Source organism: Monoraphidium neglectum (genome assembly GCF_000611645.1).
Source record: "Monoraphidium neglectum strain SAG 48.87 unplaced genomic scaffold scaffold00077, whole genome shotgun sequence".
NCBI classification, from domain to species: domain Eukaryota; kingdom Viridiplantae; phylum Chlorophyta; class Chlorophyceae; order Sphaeropleales; family Selenastraceae; genus Monoraphidium; species Monoraphidium neglectum.
Genome location: NW_014013551.1, coordinates 37,890 through 46,670, shown reverse-complemented (window position 1 = coordinate 46,670; position 8,781 = coordinate 37,890). Strand labels below are relative to the sequence as shown.

The 8,781-nt window shown below is 67.3% G+C and overlaps 1 protein-coding gene across 1 annotated transcript in view; it reads right to left on the bottom strand.

Moving 5' to 3' along the window:
* Positions 1-931: 931 nt before the first annotated feature.
* Positions 932-8,781, bottom strand: part of MNEG_0864 (hypothetical protein) — a gene marked incomplete at both ends in the record, with an annotated part of 8,924 nt that continues 1,074 nt past the window's right edge. The window contains 12 exons of the mRNA XM_014050659.1: positions 932-1,032; positions 1,248-1,319; positions 1,597-1,743; positions 2,208-2,298; positions 3,719-3,879; positions 4,181-4,374; positions 4,987-5,297; positions 5,847-6,617; positions 7,144-7,359; positions 7,721-7,852; positions 8,046-8,147; positions 8,361-8,461. Coding sequence (XP_013906113.1) covers positions 932-1,032; positions 1,248-1,319; positions 1,597-1,743; positions 2,208-2,298; positions 3,719-3,879; positions 4,181-4,374; positions 4,987-5,297; positions 5,847-6,617; positions 7,144-7,359; positions 7,721-7,852; positions 8,046-8,147; positions 8,361-8,461 — 2,399 coding nt within the window. The remainder of the gene's footprint in view (positions 1,033-1,247; positions 1,320-1,596; positions 1,744-2,207; positions 2,299-3,718; positions 3,880-4,180; positions 4,375-4,986; positions 5,298-5,846; positions 6,618-7,143; positions 7,360-7,720; positions 7,853-8,045; positions 8,148-8,360; positions 8,462-8,781) is intronic.

Genomic DNA, 8,781 nt, shown 5'->3' with positions numbered 1-8,781 from the left:
GGGCCGGGAAGCAGAGGCGCGCGCGGGGGCTCCAGGGGCGTGCGGGCGGGCGCAGCTCGCTGAGCTGTCGTAGGGCGCAGCGGCTGGGGCTGCGGTGTTCGAGCGCTCGCAGACCGGTGCAGCATCTGCAGCGCGCGCTTGCAGCTGTTGGGGACTCCAGCGCCACGCTTGAAGCACGGCTCACTCGGCAACGCACGTGGCCCTCACCAGACCACCTTTATCGCCTCTGACGCCATCGTATGGACGTCTACCCCGCTGCTGCGGCCGCTGCCGCCGCCGCCGCTGCCGCCAACTCCCGCGCGACGGCTCCCGCTGCCGCCGCTGGTGCCATGCAGGGACAGATGGGGGGATCGCGGATCGCCAGTTGTGGTCGGTGTTGGGGCTTTCGCGAATATTGACTGCAGGCACGCAGACAGCTCAATCATCCATTTGCTGGTTTGAGAATCCTGAAAGCCTAGCTTGCAATCACACACGCTACAGGCGCACGAACGGCAGCCGCGTGCCGCGCGCCCCGCAAGGCCCCGCACCCGCGCGATGCGTGCGGCACAGCGGCCACAATGCGGCTCGTGACTGCTGCAAGCGCCCCCGGCTCGCCCGCCACCAGCTGTGCGCTGCCTTGTACATCCCACCTGCGGATGGGTGAGACCGCTGGTCAGCAGACGCGCCCTTCTGAGCGGCTGAGGCCCCCCAAACATATTGCCAGGGCACGCGGCCAGAAAAGCCGCAGGGCTCTTGTGGGCAGCATGAAGGCTTTGGCCACGCTTCGACACATTCCTTGCAGCCTCCGCCAAGGCAAAGCAAGCAGGCGCAGGCGCAAACTTGTGACAAACTCGTGGCGCCACTCGACCGGCGGCAACAGGGCGCGCTGGCAGACTTGGATGCACGCCGTTGGCGCAGGGTGGCGCCCTGCTGGCTGCAGCCGCGCGCTCACGTAATGTTTGACAGCAAGATCATCGAGTCCTCTGCTATGAGCGCGTTGGGGTTGCCCACCAGCGCCACCACCGCCGCCAGCAACTCCCGCTCCTGAACAACCTGGAGTCAGGGATGGATGACGAAAGCGGCACGCGGTCTCTGCAACATGTCATGCGTTGGGGAAAACAGGGCAACCCGCCTCAGCAGGCTGAGCTCAGGACGATCACCGCCGTGACGGGCACGCCGCCTGGTGGCTTGAATGCACCGCTGTTGCTTGAATTGCGGTTGGCTGCCAAGAATGAGTTGGCAGCAGTTGGGGGCATGCAGGAGCCCACCTGGCGGCAGCGGGCCTCCGCCTTGCCAGCGGTCAGATATAGGAGCAACTTGAGCGCCGCCCGGGACGTAGCCTGGCGGCACGGTGCCACCAGTTTGCGGGGCACGAAGGGGCGAGGAGGGGTTCGCAGGGTTCGCAGGGTGACGGCCGTTCGTGGAGCGGCAATGGCTCAGGGAAAGTGCACAGTTCCTGTGGGCAACAAGCTGTGGTCGGGCGCGGCCAGTGGGGGAGTCGAGGCTCAGCCAGCTGTCTGCTACTGCACAGCTAGCAGCGGCTCAATTAGGCATGCCGGCCTCGACACTCCACCCGGCTGAACCGAGGCCCTGCTTCAACGGCCCTGTGCGGCCCACCAGGTGCTTGACCAGGGGCAGCAGCGCGCGCAGCGTGGCGGGCTGCAGCACCGCGCTGGGTGCAGCCTCTGCGGCAACGTGTACATCCCACAGCGCGCCCTCTGCGCGGTCCAGCATCTGGCCCAGGGAGTGGCGCCTGCGCAGGACCTGCGGGGTGTGTGTGTGTGTGTGGGGGGGGGGGGCGAGCGTGCGCATGTGTGTGTGTGTGTGTTTGTGTTTGTGTGTGTGTGTACGCGCGCGTGCGTGAATGTGTGTGTGTGTGTGTGTGTGTGTGTGTCTGTGTGTGTGTGGGCGTGCGCGCACGCTTGCATGTGTGCACGTGTGAGTATGAGGGTAAGTGAGTGTGTGTGCGTGTGTGTGTGTGTGTGTGTGCGCGCGCGCGCCCGCGTGCGTGAATGTTTGCAGCACAAGATGCAGGGAGAATCTGACAGGCTCAAGCAACAGGCGCATGACGGAGTGTGGCGTGCGCGCTGCGCCCAGGTGCGCCATGCGCGGCCCGCAGTCCCAGACAGCACATGGTGGTGCAACCCAAGCCCTCAAGGCCGCCACATTGCCGTGCGCTGCGTGCGCAGCCCCAGGGTCGTAGAGGAGCGGCGCCGCTACCCCCTCACCCCGATCGCTCGCGTGACCGCTGCCTCCAGCGACGCAGCCTCCCGCGCCATGGACCCCTCCCCGCCGCCAGCCGCCGCTGCTACGGCTGTCCTGTGGTGACGGCAAAGCGGGAAGGATCAAATGGGCGAGTCGACCACTGAGGCGTGAGGCAGCGGCACGGCAAGAAGCGCTGCGTCACCCACGCCTGCTGTTGGTACCGCCGGCCGCTGTGCTGCCAAAATGGCTGAATCTCAAGCTGATACAGAGTATCGAGGCCCCACAGCATGCAGTACTGGTGATAGCGCTTGTGTGCGCTGCAATTCGGATGGCTGCATGCAGCATAGCGCAACCGCTGGCGTCCCCCATGTGCAGAATCCGCTGCTGGTGCCCTCAGCCGACCCAGGAGTGCACCTGCCGCGCGCCATCCTCTGTTATCAATAATTCATGATTACGAACATAACACCTGTGACTGGGTAGGTCTATGCGGTAGATCAGATGAAGTGCGCGATTGCGACAGACACGGTCCGGGGTCGCTTGGGGATTTTTCGAAAAACACTAGTCACATGGGGCAAGCATATTAATGGAGGGGAGCCGACGGTAGAGCAAGTGACGCTGCGCACCTGCACGACAGCAGATTAGTAATGGTCAGAGTGTGCGCAGCATACAAACAAAATGTGGGCCTGTGCGCCACACAACAAGCAAAGTGCTCCTGTAAAATCAAGAACAGAAGTACACCTGAACTACCTTGAAGTCGTAGTCGGCCGTCACCGTCTCACAGGAAGTATCAAGGCTGCGGCAGGCAGCAGAGTGCACAAAGCGAGTGCGGTATCCCTGCCCGTACCCGTTCCACCGAGGCTCGAATCACAAATCACCTAAGCATGACGGCGATTGGATCCGAGCGGCAGAAGAGGCTTGAGCTCAATGAAGGACATTGATGATGCTTGACCGCGCTCACTGAGCAGCTGGCAAGGAACACTAGCCCTTCGCTCTCAGCAAGCGTCGCAGGGTGCGTTGGCGCTAATGGTGAATGCCGCCACAGCAGGACAGCAACGGTCAGCGCTAGGCGAGATGCCCCAGGTTGTACAGCACCCCTCTGGTGCCATGCACCACCAACTCGGCTGCATGTTGCATCACTCCGACCCTACACACTTCACAACTACCGGCTCCTAGCGCCGCCTCTGTATTGCCTAGTGAGCATCATTTGCGTGTTGAGAGGCGTGGACACCAATTACTAATTCATCGCGCCACTGCTATTGTCGCTCCCACTGCTGCCGCCCACTCCCCCTCAGGATGCCATCAGCCGCTTCGCCGCCTGCGCCGCCTCGCACTCCGCGCGGTGGCCCATCTTGCACCAGTGGTCTCGGCAGCAGCGCTGGCTGCAGTACCGCACGCCCGTCAAGCTGCCGCACCCCGCGCACCGCCGCAACGCCGCGCCCTCCGCCTTGGTCTTGCCGCAGGCCGCGCAGCCACGCTGCTGCCGGCGCGCCCAAGCGGGGCCTAAAGCGGTTTGCTCCGCCGCCGCCGTTGCCACCACTGCTGCTGCTGCTGCTGCTGTGTCCTCTGCTGGTGTTGCTGCTTCTGCTGCTGCTGCGCATGTGTTTGCTGCTGCTGCTGCTGCTGCTGCTGCTGCTGCTGCTGCTGCTGCTGCTGCTGCTGCTGTTGTGGCTTCTGCTGCTTTTGCGGCTTCTGCTGCTGTTGCTACTTCGTCTGCTGCCGCTGCTGCTGCAGGCAATACTTGGATCGGCAATGCCACAATTGATACTCCTCCCGCTGCTGCTCGTGCCTTCATGGGCGGCGTAAGAGGCCCATCGAATGGCTGTGTCAAGCTATGGTGCCCCTGCTCACCAGGCAGCTGCGCCTGCTGACGCGCCTGCTGCTGCGCTGCAACCTCTCCTTGCCCCTGCCGCCGCTCTTGCTTTCCTCCCTGATGCTGCTGCTGCCCACCTGCCTGCTGCAGCTGTTGACGCGTTTCATGCTGCTGCGGCTTGCTTACCGCCTGCTGCTCCCGCTGCTGCTGCTGCTGCTGCTGCTGCTGCTGCTGCTGCTGCTGCTGCTGGCCCACCGCATGCTGCCGATGACGATGATGCTGCATGCCATCGCCCCACGCCGGCTGCTCTTGGGCCCGCACTGAGCCCTGACGCGCTCCCCGAGGCTCCCGCAGCTGGCGTTCTGGCCCCGCGGACGCGTCTGGCTGAGCAGCGTCCCCAACAAACGCCAGCGCATCATACCACATCGCCCCATTCAACGCGGCGCGCGCGTGGGACGCAGCCAGCAGCTCCCTGGAAGCTTCCAACGCAACCGTCGGCGCCCGCGGCGCCTGCAGCAGCCGCCGCAGCTGCACCCCTTCCGCGCTAGCCGCCCTGGCGCAGCCGACGCCGCGTCGCCTGCTCTCGCAGGCGCAGCCCCCGGGGTCGCCTACACAGAGCACTCCCAAGGCCAACACCAAACCAGGGTGCGCGCTGCCGAATCCGTCCGCTAGCCCGCCGCCGCGTGAAATGCCGCAGGGCTCGTTGCTGCGGAGCCAGCACACGCTGTCGCCAGCCCCTATGGGGAAGGCTGCCTCGCATGCCTTCATAGCTGCTGGCAAGCCGGATGCCAGCTCAGCCAAAAACGAGTGGGCGCACGTATGCACGTCTCTCAAGCACACTGCCTCCATGTGCCTGTCTTCGCCGTCCGCGCCGCCCTCGCCTCTGCCGCTGCCCGCGCTACCCGCCTCCATGTATATCCTGCAGAGCGCCTTGCAGCGCCACGCCTCTACGATTCCCAGCGCCAGCAGCGCCAGCGCGCTGACTCGCTCACAGCCGCCAACGCGCAGCAGCGCGCCCTGCAGCTCGTCGCACACGGCCAGCGCGTCGCGCGGCGGCAGCGGCGTGGACAGCTGCAGGCGGGGGGCTTCCAGGTCCTGCAGCGCCGTGATGATGAAGGCGGCCAGCATCTGGAGGACGATGGCATGGAACGGTGAGTCGCCGCCCGCGTCGGCCGCCGCCGTTGCCGTTGCGCCAGTCGCTCCCGGGGCGCTGGGGTGGGGCGCCGCGTGCGTGAAGCTGCCCGTGACGCTCCCGGGGCGCTGGGGTGGGGCGCCGCGTGCGTGAAGCTGCCCGTGAGGGAACCTGAGTATGGGAGAGGCCAGGGACAGCGTGGTTGTGGGGAGGTGAGGTGGCAGCCTCCAGAGACAGCCGAACTGCTGTGAGGCTGCTCGCCTGGGGCAGGACACTCGTTTGCACCCACGCGTTTGCGCGCGCACGCGCGCGCATGTGCGCGCACATGCACATACTCACGCACACTTGCACAAACACCCACACACACACACGAACAGAAACACACAGAAACACATTGGCGAGCACACACGCATACTCGCACACGCATGTGGGCTCGCACGCACACTCACATTCACACACACGGGCATGGACACACCCACACTCACAGACAGACGAGGCGCATTCCGCAGCAAGCCGGCGCGGATCCTGCCGGTGACGAGGCATCGTGAGGATCACCACGCTATCCAATAAGCCCCACCTGACGCGTCTTTGAAGAGCTGGAGGGCGTCCGTAAACGCAGCGTCGCCGCCCGAGGGGACGAGCGCCATCGCGGCCTGGATGGCGCGCGCGTACTCGGGCCCTCGCAACGCGCAGGCGCTGAGGAGTCGGGCAGCCTGGCACCTGAGCGTGCCGAGCAGCACCCAGACGCGGCCCCCGGCAGGCTCGCCGGCGGCGGCGCGAGGCGGCAGCGGCCGCAGGCATGCCAGTGCGGTGCTGAGCAGCTTGGGGTACCGCCACCGGCTCAGGGGCTGCTCGATCATTTCGGAGGGGCTGCCGCGGACGGCTTCGGCGCCTGCGGCAAAGTCCACCTCGCAAAGCGGCGGCAGCGCACGCACGACGGGCACCAGCGACGCCACTGATTCCTGCGCGCCGTAGACCGCGAGCTCCCAGGCCAGAGCTCTGCCCTGGAAGACGGCGGCGCCACACAGCGCGGCGGCGCCACTGAGCTCACCGATGCGCTGCACCACGCAGCAGGCTGCCGCAAACAGCATCCCGTGGTGCTGACACACCACGGCGGCCGCGCCGCCGTCCGCCGCCACCAGCTCCGACAGGGCCAGCACCGCCGAGGTACCTGTTGCCGTGACGTCGCCTGCGCCCGCGTCGCCGCCGCGGCCGCGGCCGTCGGGGGCGCAGGCCAGGGCGCCGGCCAGCGCCAGCAGCGAGAGGCCGCACTGCGATGCCACCAGGTCCCGCGCGGGCCCGGGCGCCATGCTGCCAAACATGCCGACCAATGGGTGCACCCCACTCGCATCCAGGGGACCCTCCGAGGCCCAGAACAGCGCAGCGTCCGGGTCGGCCAGCGCGGCGGCGGCCGCGGCGCGGCTGTGCGCGACGAGGTTGAAAAACGTGGCGCGCGCATCGTCCGGGTCGGTGTCCTGCCCCAAGCCGGACCTGCAGCTGGGCGCGTCCGCGTGGGTCAGGTGGCGGCGGAGGAAAACGGGCAGCGAGGGGCACTCGCGGCCGAGGGCCTCTGCGGTTTCAGGGTCCTTTTTGGGGTGGGGTGTTTGTGGAAGGGGGAGGGAGGCGAGGGGCCGCAGCCGGGGTGCGTCAGCCAAGACGGCAGGAAGCTTTAGGGGCAGCCCGCCGCAGCAGCAGCAGCAGCAGCAGCGGGCCACAGGGCGCCGCCGGTCCCTGCGCCGCAGGTGCAGGCCCGCGACGGCGGGGCGCGCGGAAGCGGCAAGCTCCGACGCGCTTGCGGCAGAAGCGAGGCGGCGGGACGCGCTCGCTGTTCGCTGTCGCGAGTGCGACTGCGCATTGATCAATGGTCTATCGTTGTGTGTATAAAAGCGCTCAGTCGGCAGGCCGCACCTCGGCCAGTAGAAACAGAAGCCTGACGGTCTGGGCTAACGCGGTCTGCCATGTCTCCACGTCCGCCGCCCGCCCGCCCGCCACCCGGCCGCCCCCCGCCGCCACGCACCGCCGCAGCGTTCGCTCGGCCGCGCGGCACGCAGCTGCGCCGCCAGCCGCGGCGAGCACGGCGCTTGGGTCGCCGCTGTTGGCGGCGTTGGCGAGGGCGGCGATGGCGGCCTCCAAGACTGCTGGGCACCGGTGGTCGAGCAGGGCGACAACGGCGGGCAGCAGCCCCGGCTGTTGCAGCAGTAGAAGGGTGCAGTCGCCGCTCACTGAGAGGTTCCTGCAAGCGAGGCGCGCGGCGGCAGTGGGCGGGATGGTTGCGGGTGCCTCGCGCCGGGTGACGCAGGTGGCCTTTGCCGTTGGGGTTTGTGCGCGCGGCACACTCGGTGCTTGTGAGATGGCTTGCGTCGTGCGAGGCGTCGCATATGCAGCAGCTCATGCCCCCTTGAAAACCCTGCGTTGCTGATGCGCCAGAGCAAGGGACCGCGCCGCCGCCTTGCTGGCGGGCGGCCCCGGGCAACAACCTGGCTGGGAGCTGAACCCTCATACGCCCTCGCGGCTTTTGGCAACGAAACGGGCGGGGATGCAGTTGCTTCAGCACGGATAGAATGCGTGGAGTGACACAGACACCTGGCACCCACCAGATCACCGTAACCGCCAGTAACGTCATCTCGTCCCTGGGGGCAGCACCGCCGCCGCTGCCGCCGCCGCCGCCGCTGCCGCCACTGCTGCCGCTCCTGCCGCCGCCGCTCTCGCGCGGCCCGCACCCGTCGCTGCGGGTAATCAAGACGAACAAGGGGATAGGGCATGAGACCGTGCCTGCGGAGCTGCTGCTGCGCGGCCATCAAAGTCAAAGGAAGCAGATGAGGCGATCGTATTCCGCAAAAAGCAAACCTAAAGGAATCCGTTGCATAAGAGCAAGGACATTGCACCCCTTGCAAGCAGCCCCGCGACGCTGGCCCTCACCCGTGCGCGGGCTGCGGCCCGGCGGCGTCCATGTGGCGCTGCACCGCCGCAAGCAAGCCCGGCTCTTCCGCCACGCGCAGGTCCGGGCCGTCCTCGCAATGGCTGCCGGTGTGGGAGTGGTGGTGGGCGACGGTTTAGGAGGCCCTGACCCCCAGCGGCCCGCGCTCGAAGCCTCCGCGCGGCCGCGCCGACGCGCGCGCCAAATGATGCGCCGCAGCCGGCAGCGGCGGCGCCGGCCGCGTAGGGGCCGCAGCCGTGCGCACTGCTGCTTTTGTTCGACGCGCGACGGGGCTCGCGACGCCGCAGCCTACTTACGTGAGGTTCGACAGCAGCGCAAGTGCGTCCTGCACTATGAGCGCGTTGGGGTTGCCCAGCAGCACCACCACCGCCGCCAGCAGCTCGCGCTCCTCAGCAATCTGGCGGTCCGCCGACAATGTGGGGATGAGGGGGCGGCGTGGGGCTTTGCCTGCTAAGGCACGCCCATATGGAACACGGGTCCCGCAGCACGCCGAGGTTTGGGTGCGACACTTACAGAGCATGGGACACACGAGGCAGGGAAGCGCGTGCAGGAAAACAAGGCCTCGCCTGGTGGCACCGGGCAGGGGCATCCGCCTCTGACAGGCAGACGAGCAGCCTCAGCGCCGCCCGCGTCGTCGGCTGGGGTTTGGGGGGCCGGCGGGGAGGGGCGAGAGTGAGGGGGCGGTGTGCTGCCGCACCCGGACGGCCCGCATAGAGG